General features: G+C 41.2%; 2 protein-coding genes across 5 annotated transcripts in view; both read right to left on the bottom strand.

Moving 5' to 3' along the window:
* The window catches only part of LOC100892829, a 32643-nt gene extending 23689 nt beyond the window's left edge, over positions 1-8954 (bottom strand). For 2 of the 4 annotated variants that reach the window (XM_030972414.1, XM_030972415.1), the window contains exons 1-2: positions 8713-8954; positions 457-1249 (exon numbers count right to left, since the gene is read on the bottom strand). In XM_030972414.1, the coding sequence (XP_030828274.1) occupies positions 457-1186 (730 nt within the window). In that variant the 5' untranslated portion in view covers positions 1187-1249; positions 8713-8954. The remainder of the gene's footprint in view (positions 1-456; positions 1250-8712) is intronic. The other 2 variants (XM_030972416.1, XM_030972417.1) reach the window with 2 other exon arrangements.
* Positions 3303-7268, bottom strand: LOC115919248 (uncharacterized protein K02A2.6-like). The gene has a single exon (XM_030972594.1). It carries the CDS (start codon positions 7266-7268, stop codon positions 3303-3305), a length of 3966 nt encoding a protein of 1321 aa, XP_030828454.1.
* Positions 8955-17029: the final 8075 nt, after the last annotated feature.

Here is a 17029-nt window from a genome sequence, read left to right as displayed (position 1 = left end):
ACTGACTCATTTATTATGACATTGAAACATATAATCTACATTCATAATCTCATCAGTTCATATCAATTCTTAATTCACGCTTTAAACAAGCACAAAATTAACAAAACTTTCAACCTTGAAATAAACATCTTAAAGCTTATCTGTACTAGTTTATAGGAAGGATTAGACCACCATGCAAGGTCACTGGACAGGTGGTTATCTCATTAACTCAGCTCTCAATTAACATAAGAAAAAGAGGATCACGGGGGACACTATGGTCACTGATTAGGCATTGTTTTCTTTAATAGAGGGAGCAAGTTATGCAAGTAGATACAAGTAGGACAGTATCGCTTTAAAAGGGCCTAATGTAATAAGATAGTAGAAAAGATCCATGGATGGTCATAAAAAACAGTACCCAGCACTTTGTTAGCAGAATTATCAAATATCTTTGAGGAAGAGAGAATGTGAATAACTTACCAGATCCCTGCAGTTCACAAAAGGCTTCTGCCACTTCTTGCTGATGACCCTCAGCATTCCAATAACAAGCACTGATACCTTTGACAAGTTGAGCTGCCTCAGGAGTAGACCATGAAGACATATCACGGAGCTTCATCAAATCCTCCTTCATGTCATCTAGCAATTTATCCTCCATTTTTACTGTATTAGATGTAGTGGAGTCCGGAGATTCCATTGCAGAGGGAACAGGTAGAATGGAGGAGGCTGGTGGGGAAGAGGTGGTAGGGGAAGAGGTGGTGGTAGAGGAGGAAGGTGGAGAGGAGGAAGGGGGAGAGGAGGTGATGCTAGAGGATGGTAGAGAAGAAGGAGCTACTGTTGATGGGGATTCTAGAAGGGGTTGTGAGGAGGTAGATGATAACGAAGTAGCAGACATAATTGAGGAGCTTTGCTTGAGTTTGTGAGATTGAGACAGCACAGAAGAGGAAGAAGTCGGAGATGTTTCTATGACAGTAGATTCCAAAATTAATTTGTCTTGATGCTCAGAAACAAGGGGGTATGATGATGATAAAGAAGGTGGGAGTGGTTGTAGTGGTGGTGATGATGTTATTGTTGAGGAGGAAATGGAAGTAGAAACCAAAGAAAAATAGGAATGTGTGGTAAATATAAGAGTGTTGTGTGTAGATAGAGAGGGTTGGGATAAGTCAAGGGGTAACTGGGAGGGTTGAGAGACTGGAGACTTAGGTAATGGCATCAAGATGTCACCAGAGCAAGTTTCATTTGGATCTTAAGTACTATTCATCCAGAAATGGCACACCTGAAAATTTTCAACAATAACAAAAAGAGTAAATGAATAACAATACAAGTATTTTTGTAAGAATTTTATGTACCCGGTATGCCAAAGTCACAAAATATTAATTAGAAAGAAAAAAAATACTTTAAAAAAAATTTCGCTTCCATCTTCAAAGGTACATGTACTGTACACTGTAGTTCCAGACATTTGCAAGCCATCACCTAACCTACTTAATATCATCTGTTTAGAGCTTTATAGAGGGCCAGGTGTCGACTCTGAATAAAGCACTGACTTAAAGCTCTGAATAACCACCCTTTTTGCTTCAAGCAGACAGAATAGTCTATAATGAAATTTCAAAAGCATTTTCAGCTTGAAAATAGTGTTGGGAAGTATTTGGATCAAGACTTAAAGACAAAACGAAAGTTACATTGTAAGCACTAGAACAAAGAAAAATGAAGATGACATTCCTCCTAAAAAGACTTCGCAGCAATTCCAATACCCTCACTGTGTCTATGAAGTATCTCCCTATCCGCAGGTTAAAGCCATACATTTCCACACCACAACATCCCGACATTACCCCAATCAGCACGCACACCAGCAATGCACGTTGGTAAATTCCAATGTTTATTGACCACTAGCGCTGCATTTACATGTGAATCAAACGTTTTGTTTCATGGGCGCTCTGCAGGTTTCCGGCTCCCAAACCACGCGCTCGCGATGCGAAAAACGAATTCCGCGTATAAATACAATACCCTCAGTTCATCGTTACTTTTGTGGGTTGTCCGTCTTCCCAAAGGAGATGTCGCTCATATCGTGAAAGTCTCTTTACAAAGTCAACGTCAAATGCATCAAGAAATCATTGCGGAATCCATTTTTCGCATCGCCAACGCACGGATCAGAAAATGCAGATGATCCTTTTTTTTGGGGGGGGGGGGGGGGGGGGGGAATTGTCTGTCCGCGTTTACGAAGACGACCCTCGTTTATGCAGATGATCCTTATTCTCGGACTAGCGCCCCTACTGGTAGGCGGGCGTGCAGGCATCTTTTGAAAAACTATTTATTGACTGGCGCGGCACTCGGTAGCCGGGCATGTATAAATCACGACTCCAATTTCGACCAATCAGATGACTAGATTTATTCAAAGGACCTGCTGCAAAAACGGTCATTTTTTTGTCATTTCCCCCTAACCCTAACCCTAAACCTGCAAAAACTGACCCTTGTTGGCAATGTTGCGGCGGGGCCAAGTTGTCCCCGGGTCCAAGTTAGCACGACTCCTATTCAACATAAAGAGGTATATCATTGTATATAAAGGTCAATACGCATTAGCATTGATGACTAGGCGTTGTGGCGTGCGCCTGTAGTGAAAGTTACAAACTGTTTCAGGCGAGGACGCCGGTTCGAAACTGAGTCACATCTTTCGGATGGTGATGGTCCCCAGACGTAAATAATCATATCTGATTGATACACGTCTGTAATTGTAAAAACCTAATACATTGACGACTATGCTTTGCTGGAGTGCATACCCCCCCCCCCCCCCCCTGATCATGCCTTTGAATGGTTTTTTAAACAGATATATTGCGCCATACAAATGCTGTTCATCATCATCATCATCATCATCATCATCATGATGCTGATTTCCAATTCCCTGACCCTGGGTCTTTTTACGGATCCAGCTCCAGGCAATATTGTAGTATTATTCAGACGACAAAAGGAGAATGGACACAAAAGGGTAGTACGATTTGGTTATGTTTTACTTTCACTTCGTGTCGTCGTTTCAACGTTGCAAATATATAGTCTTGTATCAAGACGTTATTAGATATTCCCACATCTCCCCCAAAGCTTATTATCAACAGTTCAAGAGTTCTTATTGATTTCCAAATAGTTTCAAATCCAATAAAAATCCGAAATATAATCCTGTTTAAGAGTTCACGGATATTCTCCTTAATTGTGTTCTTCGAGTCCCGAGTCCATTCCAGTTTACTATTAAACCCAAATAAACACTGTCCAAACCTTTAAAGTCTTGTTCAGTTTCAGTTCCTGCAAAGTTAATCCCAATTTTGGTATTTAAGTTTAACCCATTACATGGACAGTCGCTTTGGTGGTTTCACGAGTCGTCCAGATCGCGTTCGCGTCTCTGTCGCAGCTGTTGGTGTAGAGGCTCCCTCAGGCTGCTTCCGGTTGATCTGCTGGTTACGTTGGGAACCGGTTGAGTCGCTTTCATCAGAATCGTCAGGTCTCTCTGGATCGTTGCTCATGGATGACTCCGGCACTCTGGTCTTGGTGGGTTGACCTTGGACAGCAATCAGTGCACGGCGATTACGACGTACTGTCCCAAGTTCTGTCTGGACATGGTAGGACCGTGGTTGTTGCGCTTTCTGGGTGACTTTCCCGTAGCGAGACTGATCACGGATCCACACGGAATCTCCTGGTTGTAGCTCTGGAAGCTCACGTGAGTCATGACGTCGGTTGTAGGTCATCATTTGATCTGACCTGTACTTCTCCTCTTTCTCTCTCACAGTCGTCAGGTCCGGCTGTTGTACCCGTGGCAGCAGCATGTGCGGCAAAGTAGGAACCTGAGTCTGCAATCTCCTCCCCATGAGAAGTTCACAAGGAGCTAACCCGTTTTGGAGTGGTGACGCTCGATAGCTGAGAAGGGCTAACTGGATGTCGTCGTTCTTCTTCAGCAACGCTTTCACAGTGCGAACTCCTCTTTCAGCCTCACCATTAGCTTGTGGGTATCTTGGAGAGCTGGTTGTATGGACGAATCCATACTCTTCAGCAAGCTTTCTGAAGTTCTCGTTGGCGAACTGTGGACCATTGTCTGAAACCACAAGGTCTGGAATCCCATGGACTGCAAAGATCTCCTTCAGCGAAGAAATCACTGCCATTGTTGACTGACCTTGGAGTTGTTTGACCTCAATCCACCTCGAGTAGTAGTCAACTACTATCAGGAACGATTTCCCTTTGAGTTCGAACAGGTCCATTCCAAGACGCTCCCATGGCCTTGAAGGAAAGGATGAGCTCATCAAAGGCTCGCGGACCTCTTGGCGATGGATAGCACAGGTCAAGCAGCTTGAAATCATGTCCTCCAATGATTTTGATAGACCTGGCCACCACACTGAATCTCTGGCTCTGGCTCTACATTTGGTGATTCCCAGATGTCCTTGATGTAGCCTCTCAAGGATATCAAGTCGCAGAGCTCTCGGAATGACTATTCTCTCGTCGTAGATAAGCAAGTCCTCTACCACACTCAGGTGTCCTCTCTGCTCATAGTAGTGTTTGAGGATCGGGTTATGTGGCATGTAGTCTGGCCATCCTTGAACGCAGTAGTCTCTGATTTTTGCACATACTTCATCTGTTTTTTGTGCATTTCTGATTTCCTCAAATCTCTGCATTGTCACTGGGAGGTTGATGGCTGATGTTGATGCATATGATTCAACCTCATCTACGAAGTTGACATCATCCATTCCTGGCCTCTCTACTGGCGCTCGTGACAAGGCGTCAGCGGATGTCTGCTGTTTTCCTGGAACATACAATGTCTCTGCATCAAATCTCATCATTCTCATTCTGAAGCGTTGGAGTCGTGGAGGCATTTTCACAAGTTCTTTCGAGTTTAGAAGTGTGACCAATGGCTTGTGGTCAGTTTCCACCTCGAAATGAAGACCAAGTACATACTCGGAGAACCTCTCGCACGCCCAAGTAGCTGCCAGTGCCTCTTTTTCAATCACTGCATACCTCTGCTCAGTCTCGGTAAGCGATCGAGATGCATAGCACACTGGTCTACGATTTCCATCAGTCTGCACTTGATACAGGATTGCACCCATTCCAGTCCCGGATGCATCTGCTGCAATGACTGTTGGCAGTTCTGGATCATAATGAGCTAAGACTGCTGTCGAGACCATCATCTCTTTGATCTGTGTGAAAGATCTCTGCTGCGCTTCTCCCCAACACCACACATTGTCTTTCTTCAGGAGTTGACGAAGGGGCTCGTTGATCTCAGCTAATCCTGGGAGAAACTTTCCCACCTGGTTCACCATTCCCATGAACCTCTGTAGCTCTTTCACGCTTCGAGGAACTGGAAAATCTCGAATAGCTCTTGTTTTGCTCGGATCGACCTTGACACCAGTGTCGTCGATGAAGTGCCCTAAGAACTTCACACTCTGTTTGGAGAATTCACACTTTCCCTGATTTAGTGTGATACCTGCTTCCTGCAGACGTTGTAGAACAGCTCGTACTCTGATGTCATGTTCTGTTTGTGTTGCACCATGGACTAGCACATCATCCATGTGACAAATCACGCCGTCAAGTCCTTCGAGGATAGTGGACATCGCTCTCTGGAAGACTTCTGGCGCTGACGTTATCCCGAACGGCAATCGGTTGAAGCAAAATCTCCCAAATGGAGTGACAAAGGTTGTCAGTAGCTTTGACTCATCCTCCAATGGAATTTGCCAAAACCCGCTGTTGGCGTCCAGTTTTGTGAAGATTGTGCTCTTTCCCAGTTTTGCTAGACTTTCATCGACTGAAGACATCGGATGAATCTCTCGTTCAACTGCCTTGTTGAGAGATGTAAGGTCTACACAAATTCTCACCGAACCACTGGGCTTCAACACTGGAACCATCCCCGAACACCACTTTGTCGGCTCAGTCACTTTTGAGATCACATTTTGCTTTAACATGGACTCTAGTTCTTTCTTCACCTTCGGTAGAAGCGGATGAGGAACTTTCCTGGCTGTATACAGGCACATCGGCTTGGCATCTGAAGTTAACGTGATGTGGTATGCTGTCTTCAGTTTCCCCAAACCAGTGAAAAGTTGAGGGAACTCAGCCTTGAAGTTTGCAGTTTCATCATCACAAGAATCGACTTCCTCCACTCTGCGGACTAGATTCAAGGTTCTACACGCTTTCCTACTCAGCAATGAAGACTCCTGATCTTTGACCACATAGAGAGTCTCCTTGATCTGTTTATCTCTATGCCTGAGAGTTGATGTCATTTGTCCTATTACAGTCAGGACTGTACTTCCTGGACCACGTAACCTCTTGGTTGTTGGTCTCATGATGTGTTTATTCAGCCATGGAGTGGAATCAGACAACACAGTAACGGCTGCTCCTGTGTCTAACTTGAAGTGTGTTTCATTCCCATCTACGAGGATCGATGAACTCCAGTACGTCTGATCGTTCTCGCTGACTTCACCAAGGAAGGGGACATCAATGTCATCGAAATCATCTACTTCGCTGACTCGAGCTTTCCATTTCAGCTTTGCTGCCTCTTGTTTTCCCTGTTCTGGTTGTTTGGCTTGACACACAGACTGGAAGTGGCCCATCTTTCCACATTGATGGCACTTTGCATCTTTTGCGGGACAGCTGGCACGTGCATGATTCTGCCTTCCACACCACTTACAGTTACCCTGCGGAGTTTGAGATGTTTTCTTCGAGTACGTTCCCTTGCTCTTAGGCCTTACGTAGTTTACGGCCGAGTTAGGGCTCTCACTCTCTGCACCTCCCCTCACAACAGACTTGTTTTGTTTCCGGGCTTCTGACTGTCTACTCAATTGAACTGCTTTTGAGAGAGTTAGGTCTTCTCTAGACTGTAGTTGATCAGATAGGGAGTCATCAAGCACCCCAACTACAATTCTGTCTCTTATCAAGCCCTCCTTAAGTCTATCGTAGTCACAGTCCTCTGCTAGCCTGTACAAATCATTGATAAATGTGTCCACACTTTCTCCCGGGCGTTGTGTTCGTTTGTTGAATTTTGCCCTTTCAACAATAATGTTTTTCCGTACATTGAAATACTTCTTCAATGTTGCGATCACGTCATCATACTTTGCTGTCTCCTCTTTCACATTGAGAGACACGATAATATCATCGGCACATTCACCCATAGCATAGAGTAGCGTACTAACCTGCTCACTGTCTGGCTTGGATGCGAGGCCCGATGCGACGCGATATCTCTCGAACCGCAGTGACCATTTTGGCCATTGTTCTGCTTGATTTAAGCCTGCAACTTTATCAAAGCTTTCTGGCAATGGTAGACGAGAACTTTCCATGGTTTTTTCACTTATACCGCTGCCACCATGTAGTATTATTCAGACGACAAAAGGAGAATGGACACAAAAGGGTAGTACGATTTGGTTATGTTTTACTTTCACTTCGTGTCGTCGTTTCAACGTTGCAAATATATAGTCTTGTATCAAGACGTTATTAGATATTCCCACAAATATAACTCCGGGAAGCTCCAACACCGGTGCCGCAGGCGTCGGAGCTTCGGGTGGTTTCGCTGGTTTCTCGTGGGGGCTAGTAAAACGGCCGATTGGGTGATATTATCGTTAAATCTGCAAAGGGAGTACTTACAATTTTTACATCATAGGGTGCACGACTCCTCAGGGCTCAACTCCAATCACTTGAATGTATAATTTAAAGAAGTCTTCGATGGGAAAAAAAGGTTAATTCGGGTACTACACCAACGATTCTTCCATGTTGCAGCGTTGATTCAAAATAGCGATGAGAAGGTACGCATGCGCGACAGTGGCGAAAAAAATATGAATATTCATGCTATCGAGCACCGATCGCTCGAAATCGCTGAATATGCACGAGGTTGAGAAGGGCTCTGTTTGTTCGAGTCGTGCATATTCAGCGATTTCGAGCAATCGGTGCTCGATAGCATGAATATTCATATTTTTTCGCCACTGTCACGCATGCGTACCTTCTCATCGCTATTTTGAATCAACGCTGCGACATGGAAGAATCGTTGGTGTAGTACCCCGAATTAACCATTTTTTCCCATCGAAGACTTCTTCAAATTATAGTACATTCAACTTCAAGTGATTGGAGTTGAGCCCTGAGGAGTCGTGCACCCTATGATGTAAAAATTGTAAGTACTCCCTTTGCAGATTTAACGATAATATCACCCAATCGGCCGTTTTACTAGCCCCCACGAGAAACCAGCGAAACCACCCGAAGCTCCGACGCCTGCGGCGCCGGTGTTGGAGCTTCCCGGAGGCGTTATTTTTTTATGCGGCACAGATTGGGGCTTTTTTTTAAAAGGGGTCTTGAATTTACAGACTAATACTGGTCGTGTGCGTACTAGACAGTATAAGTAGTAGAGGTCAGTTTTTAATAGTGTTATATTTAATCCACTACCGCATGGAAAATCATTACATCAACAATTAAAATCAAATTGGAAATCTGAAGAGGAAGCAGCACGTCAATAAGGAGAACATCACAATAATTAGTCAATAAAACTTAACTAATTTAAACGAAGAGGAATGTTATCTAAACACATAGTTCGCGATGGATATACAAACTTCTTCGCAGCGCTAATGCGCTAGCTATAAACATGACTAGTCTCACGTACGTGCAGACATTATTCAGAAGGGAAAGAACGTACTTCCCATAGGTTTAACACGCGCCAAGCCCCAATCTGTGCCGCATAAAAAAATAACGCTTCCCGGAGTTACAGGCAATACTGTTCGTTTTGTCCCACATACTCACATCCACGTCTGTGTGCGAGCAAACCGAGGGCGACTAAACCAAATCTGAATCGTAGATGTATATTTCCTTGTTTAGTTCATCGGGTAGTATACTGGCACATTTTGGCAGGCTGCTTTCGGCTAATGGTACCAAACCAGTAGCTCTGTCTGGTATTAATAGCAAGTGATGAGCCGATGACTGGCCGATGACTAATCCTCATCGACACACAGTACTAGTACAGTGCAGACATCATATCTCAACTCAAAACCCAAATAGGTAGTTATAGATGGCGCTATTGAAGTTTGGAAGTTTCAGAAGGTAAGGGATCAATTGCCGTGGGCAAAGGAAGTCTGTCATGTATTTGGAACGCTGGCTTTATTAGTTTGAATCTTTATGATATATTGATTTTAAATAATTTATGTTTAGAACGTAGAATCACAAAAATGTGGATAATGCTCCATAGAGAAGAGGGTTAATTAATGTCAAATTTTCTTGCACGACTAAACTAGTTCATAAAACGAATCAAGTGAAACTGAAAGTTGATAGATATATGCCCGGGTAGATATGTCGTTGAAATGATTTGATTTACACTTGTACTTAAAATAATGAAGAGTGCGACTTGTAAATCTGAAAACAATTTGACTATAAAAAGTATATGAGGCAGTTCTTTGGAACCTTTATTAATTATGAGGGGCCTTAACTTAACAAGCTGTGCTTCAACAAAGGTCACTAGTCCTCATCTTTCTTTCAAATTCAAATTCAAATTCAAATGATTTGATTTCTCATGCAAAACATAATACAATGGATAATTATATTACAGAAATATGCAATGAAACGACAAGTATAGTAGAAAAAAGCACGAGAAAAGAGGAACTACCTAGAAGCAGAGTTTGTTGAAGTCAGTTTTAGTTCCTCAGATGCTGTTTTACAATATAACATGAACAAAGTATGCTTAGAAAATCAATAAAATAGAAAAAATAGGTAGCAAAGAAATTACAGATTTTTTTGGGAAAAATTAAAAGAGAGGAAAAAATGGAGGAAAATAGTGGAAGACAAAAAGAAAGAAAGATAAAAAAAAAGAAAAGAAAGGAAAATGAATGCCATTGCAAAAGCTCTAGAAAAAGAAGGTTAGATCAGTAAAAAGAGAGAGTAAGAGATTGAGTCGAGAGTCAAACAAACCGAGATTAATGTATATGTGTTTAAAAGTTTAATCTTTAGCTTTTTAAAACATGTGTATACTGTATAGACTGGTACTTTTTTAATTTTTTTAAAAATTTATTTTATTCATTCATAGCAACCAAAGGGTTGGATTGTATACATTTTCAACATGATTATGAACATTATTAAATTCAGTACAATGAAATTGATAAATTATGAATAGAAATACAATGTAGATCATTAATAGAAAAAAAACAAACATTACAAATCATTCAGGTAGATCATATTACAAATAAATCATTACAAGAAAAAGGGGGAAACAACATAAAATTGAATAGACAAGAACAGGGAGCAAGAGAGGGAAAAAGAAAAGAAAGTGAAGAAGTGAAAAAGCTGCAATGATCAATCAAGTTAACTCTACATCCAAATATCCAAATATATAATATAATTATAAAGAAAGTCAACGTGTGGGTATAAACTAAAAAACTGCATGTACTGAATAATTATTCCAAATTGATCCTCTGAAGCGAAGGTAATATATATATATATATATATATATATAATTAAAAACCAGCTGCATATGTCGGGGTACAAGTTCAAAAGAATATTGAATGATTGAAAATGTATATTGCACTAATTACCTGCTTATTGTAAATTATACGCACACCAAGGGATAAAACTATTCTTAAATCGGTTTGTTTTACACCTGGGCAGACTCACTTGTTTACTTTTCCTAAGGTTATATCTTGTCTCTCGTTTTGGTGGGAGAAGGTCATTTAGTTTGTGTTCAGGTTTCTGTATTTGGTTGAATAATTGCAGGCACATATACTTTGTTTAAAAGATGTATCATGTTATTCCAAAATACTGGACCGGTGTAAATAATTGTTTTTTGTGCGAAAGCTGTTCTCATTCGAGGAGTGTGGAAGTGATTCGATTGTCTAGTGGGGTATGAGTGTATCTCGTTATTTTTTTTGAAAAATGGAGGAAATCGGGAGAGGTAACTCGTAATTAGTTGGAACATAAAGATACCGAGGTATACCAAGAATACAAATAATTAATTTTACGAATTTTGTCTTGTAAAAAAAAGTTAGTGTGGGAACAAACTGAGTAGACATGGATTATTCTTAATGCACGCTTCTGCAAAATTAATATTCGATCAATTAAAGTCTTACAAGGATTTCCCCATGCTAAAATACCATAATTTAGGTAAGGCAAAATAAGGGTTGTATACAGTGATGATAAAACCGGTAAAGGAAATGAACATGAGTTATGACACCAATGTTTCTTGATAATAATTTACATAAATAATTAATATGCACTTTCCATGTCAATTTGCGGTCAACATTGTACTGTTATGATTATACTCTGTTATATTTGTCACATGTGTTTTCTGGAAGACAAATAAACTTGATACTTCATACTTGAATTTGATTTGGTTTAATTAATCCGGCAACACAGCATTGAAACGAGTGTCAGTAGTCAGTCCTCGTATCAACACACATTCAATGGATGACGGTTCTGAGAAACATAACCCAGCAGCTAGCCCAAGCGATTTGGTCTGTTTTTATTCTAGTACTAGTAGGCTATACAAGCATCCCATACATATCCTCACGACCCCTACCAATTGAAGACAAGGACAGTCTCCGTTTTAGCGTTGAGGGTGTGTATTTTCTCAGCTGATTGGGCGCACGACACCAAGTGGAACAGACTACCCTGGCCCTGTATGATCCTGATCCCGAAGCACTCAATATCAACCAAAGGCGTTGATATGAAAACTCCATCTACGTCAGCTGTTGATTATTCACTCACAAGAAAATTGATTTGTTTTGTTGGTAATTTGTTGTTTGTGTATATCAAAATGGGCGTTTTTATTATTGTTAATTTTTAAATAAAAACAAAACAAAAAACGACGAAGGCAACTTTTGTTTCGGATTTTTTATGGACCTGTCAAAAGCCTTTGACATCATCGTTGCCTATAACACACTCAAACGTATTTTGTTTAAATGGTATAAGAGGGCTATAGCTTGTTTTTGTTTTGTTTTGAGTAGGCCGGTATCAGTATATTATGGTCAATGGTGTCTATCCCAATGTAAACTTTTTAGATTTGGAATCCCGCAGGGCTCCGTACTGGGGCCCCTACGGTTCCTTGTTTAAATAAATTGATATCATAATTTCATCTAAATGATTATTCCATTATTCTTTATTTGCTGATGACACATAACATCTTACAAAGATATTTGTAGTTTGATGTCCATTACAATCATTACAATGAAAAAAAGTACACAAATTGCACAATTGTTCTGTTGCAAAAAACTATCAATACATCTTGACCAAACAAAGTACTTCATTTTTAAAAATGAGGATCAGGGGGGGATCCTATTGATCTTAATAATCTTGTTATTAGTGGTCAAAGTATATCACGTGTTGTTAATATTCCTTTCTTAATTATCATAGTCAATGAACTTCACTTTTGCATGCAAAACTAATTTTGTTTTATGCATGCAAGTAAGATTGAGCAGATGATACAACTTTCCTTATGATTCTCTTTTTCCTTGGCCATTTCTTATTAAATGTATCATATTTTGGAATAATCTCCAGGTATTACAAAAGTTCAACTCTCTCAAAATTCGAAGTTCTCTGCAAAAAGAAGAAATGTTTTAAAGAGTTTCCGATTGTCAATGCATACTGAGTATATAGATATACAAAATGTATTTTTACTGCTCACCCCCCCCCCCCCCCCCCCCCGCTGAGCTAAATATTGGTCGGCGCGATTTTCAAATTTCGGGGGGGGGGGGAGGGGGCAAAATGAGAAGAAAAAAGATTAAGTGCTCCCTACCCCCCCCCCCCCCCAACTGAGCGAAATATCGGTCGGTGCGATTTTCAAATTTCGGGTCCCCCTCTTGGAAAATCCTGGATTCGCTACTGTTTTCTCCCTTTCTTTCTCTTTCCCCTCCCTCTTTTTTTTTCTCATTCTTTCGTCATCATTCTACTTTCGTTTTTTATACCATTCTGTTTGTTTCCTTCCCATATACCCACCTCTCTCTCTCTCTCTCTCTCTCTCTCCCTCTCTCTCTCTGTACACTCTTTCAAATCTCCTTTCTTGCATTATTATGATCGTCTATGTCTCATTCTCTTAATGTATGTGTGTGTGTGGATGTAATTGATTTCTGAATCCCCTTTCGCCCGCTTTTCGCCGGCTTTTCCTGCCTTGGAGACCCCCCCCCCCCAAATCCGGAACACTGCTAAATGTACCACACCCCCCCCCCCAATTTCAGGTGAGCTCTAGTCGATTGAGGGGAACTGGGGAGGGGGGGGGGGGCTGGGGGCCAATGTTTTTACTTTTCAAAATGAAATAATCCTGAATGAGCTTTCAAAGCTAGCAGGAGTTTCAGGAATTTGATCCCGGGATTCGTTTAATTTTTCTATGATATTCCAAATATTTTATAACCCCCTTTTTACGAGTCCAAAGAGAGAAAGAGAAAAAAAACCACCCCCTTTTTAAAGAAATCTCCGGGCCGGATTTTGTCGCGCGAAAAAAACACCCCTTTCCTGGAGATTTTAGGAACGCGCATGCGGTCCCTCCGACCCCGGAGTGTGTGTGTGTGTGTGTGGGGGGGGGGGGGGGTAGATGAAAGATGAAGACTGAAGTTCCAGACCTGGCGTGTTCAAGACTTACAGTGGCCGTTTGTCTCTTCAGTTATTTCAAGGTAAGTCTGTACACATTCTTATTATTTTTATATTTGAGAAAGGATTTGGCTGAGGAAATTAAAGAATTCATTAGATTTAAATAATAAACACAGTACATGTATCATTATATGAATTCCAGAAACAATTTTTAAGAGGTGTGAAAACTGTGAACGCATCTGATTGAGAGTGATAAATAATACGGTAACTGTTGCATTGCCCAAGTCCTACTCGGTGGTTGTCATTTGTTCACACCTAAAACTTAAGGGACGAGGGGATGATATTTAAGGGCTGCAATGCATGTGATGTTTGTGTAGGTCTATGAATGAATTAATTTGTTGTTTATATTGAATGAATTGAATTGAATTCAGATAAATAGGGCTTAATAAGAGTCGAAAATGGTGCAACGAATCGTCTTCTTTCTATAATATTTAAACCAAGCGTCTAAGCTTTTCGCGCTTCGCGCGGGAAGGGGAAAAATTTATTCTGACGAGAATTAAGAGTCGAGAACAGTACACCCAATCGTCTGCTTTCTCTAAGAATTTAAGGAAAAGTCAAGGCTTCCGCGCTTCGCGCGAGAGGGGGAAACTGAATGAAGATAAATAGGGCTTATTAAGAGTCGAAAACGGTACAGCGAATAGTCTACTTTCTCTAATAATTTCATGAAACGTCAAAACTTCCGCGCTTCGCGCGGGAAGGGGAAACTGAATTCAGACGAGAATAAAGAGTCGAGAACAGTACACCCAATCGTCTGCTTTCTCTAATAATTTAAGGAAACGTCAAGGCTTCCGCGCTACGCGCGAGAGGGGGAAGCTGAATTCAGATAAATAGGGCTTATTAAGAGTTTAAAACGGTGCAACGAATCGTCTTCTTTCTATAATAATTAAATCAAACGTCTAAGCTTTTCGCGCTTCGCGCGGGAATGGGAAACTGAATTCAGTCGAGAATCAAGAGTCGAGAACAGTACACCAATCGTCTGCTTTCTCTAATAATAGAAACGTCAAGGCTTCCGCGCTCCGCGCGAGAGGGGGAAACCTTGTGTGTGTGTGTGTGTGTGTGTTGTGTGTTTGTGCGTGCGCGATCGCGCGCGCTTGCGTAAATTAGAGTTGGCGCGCGTGTGCTCGTGCTAGTATGTGATGGCTATCGCCGATCATCCCCCCCATCCCTCGGTACGGATTTACGCCCCTGGTGTATGATATTGACCACGGAGCAATTACCGTCGGTGCATGTCTTACAGTCCTGCAGGGGCGTAGACAACGGGGGAGGGGGGGGGGGGGGATGAGGGGGATGCATCCCCCCTCCTAGGTTTGGGGGAATGATATTTGCTTACTTAAAGGTACTATGTTCCTTTGGAAGCCAACCTCAAATTCTGTAGAACTTTGCAGGAATTATGAATATGTCATGTATGTCCTATCTGTAAAATTTAAACGTTAGCAGTGTCCTCATATTCAAATTATGCAAGGAAACCCGTTTACTTGCTAGACTTCACTGTCAGACACTATTGAGTGACTGACTGGCTTTTTTTCTTCTTTGGTAATAACATACATGAAAAGAGTTGTAAAGGGTACATGAGCATTTACTTGTAGAGATAATCCCGATGGCAGCTATCATACAGCTAAACTGGGATGTCCGTGCAACGTGCTGGCATAGTGACAGTGCATGAAGTAATTCAAAACAGTGAATGATGTCTATTATTTACAATAAAACGGTGGACGTGCAAGTAAAAACCGAGACGTGGAGTCTACAGTAGCTTGGACCCAACAGGAGGAGGCAACGCTCTGATGATAGGTAGAGCAGCCTCCTGGAAGATGGTCACTGTTGGAGATGTTACTGCAGCAGCTGATAGGTGGTTCCACGTCCAGATGGTGCGAGGATAGAAGGAGTACTTAAAGCTATCAATGGAAGCTGGGGGTACTGCATACTTCAGAGGGTGATCATTTCTGCCCAGATATGTAGCTGGGATAATGTGAGTGGGAAAAGGCATGTTGAGTTGGTGATGGTGCATCTTGTAAAACAAAGTGGACTGTGCAAGAAGCCTGCGGTTGTGAAGGGTATCCCATCCCAGTTTGTTGACAAGTGCTGTGACTGATGTTATTCTCCGGTAGTCTTGGTATACAAAACGGGCGGCAGCTCGCTGTACTTTCTCAAGACTTTGTATTGATGTCAGAGTCCGAGGGTTCCAAGCTTCACTGCCATACTCAAGTTGAGGACGAACAAGCATTGTGTAGGCTTTGGATTTGATGTTCTTGGTGCACGGTGATAGAGTTCTGCGTAGGAGGCCAAGGGTTCTATTGCCTTTCTGGGTGGCGAGTTTACATTGGGTGTTCCATTTAAGGTCATGGGTAATCGTGACACCAAGATACTTGTATTGTTTTACTCGAGGAATTGACTCATTTAGTAGGGTGTAGTCCACTGTGACGGGGTGCTTCTTGTTTGTGATTGACAATGTAGCACACTTCTTGATGTTGAATCCCATCAGCCATTTAGTGGACCAGTCTGCAAGAACATGGAGATCTTCTCTACATCAATAACACACTTCTGTGATGGCCAAGATTAAACTGATTGAATCTTTGCGCAACATAAAACGTAAGACCATTCGGTACAATTGTCTGAAAATCAAGACTATTACTTTTTGGCTCTATAGCCCTAAAGTCGATTTGACAACTAATAGTCATTATTTTCCCACTTAAAGACATTTTCAAGCCCCACCTTTTTTAGGGAAGTTCTAAATAAGTATTATCTCTCAAATGCAGTTGGAATTTAACTTTTTCATTTTTTGGCCTGCAAATAGGACATAGTACCTTTAATAAGTCATAATGATGATAATAATAGTAATAACAATAATGATAACAATTATAATATTAATAATAATATAGTATTAATGACTGCTTTGAGAGAAATAGTTGTTTTTATACGCTCAAGGGAAGGTTAGAATTGTGCTATTACCCGAGGCGTGCCGAGGGCAATAGCCCAATTGTAACCTTCCCGAGAGCGTATAAAAACAACTATTTCTCGAATATTAAAGCAGTCATTAATACTTTTATATGCCGAAAAAAAATAGACTAAAAAATAAAAAATAAAAAATAAAAAAACTTTTGTCGAAGATGGGATTCGAACTCTTGCGTACAATAGGTGATGTTACTAAAAACAGCGCCTTAAACCGCTCGACCAGCGCGCTCTGTCACCGTTCATAATAATAATAATATAATAATAATAATAATAATAATAATAATATTCAATAATAATTATGATGATGATAATAATAATCCTCATCATTATTGTAATTGTGTTTATTGTTATTAGCCGCATTCACACGGTGAAAGCCAATTCAGAAGGTAAAAAAGGAAATCTTACAAGTATTTTGTGGTTATCTTGTGGTTTGGAAACCACAAACCACAAGATAACCACAAGATTAAACAGGCGCGGATTTACGGGGGGGGGGGGGGGTTAGTGGGTTAAACCCCCCCCCCTTGGGCGGCCCAAAAAACAAACAAAA

The sequence above is a fragment of the Strongylocentrotus purpuratus genome, unplaced genomic scaffold, assembly GCF_000002235.5.
Source record: "Strongylocentrotus purpuratus isolate Spur 01 unplaced genomic scaffold, Spur_5.0 spur5_scaffold_6, whole genome shotgun sequence".
Lineage (NCBI taxonomy): Eukaryota > Metazoa > Echinodermata > Echinoidea > Camarodonta > Strongylocentrotidae > Strongylocentrotus > Strongylocentrotus purpuratus.
This window is presented reverse-complemented; position numbering and strand designations above follow the sequence as displayed.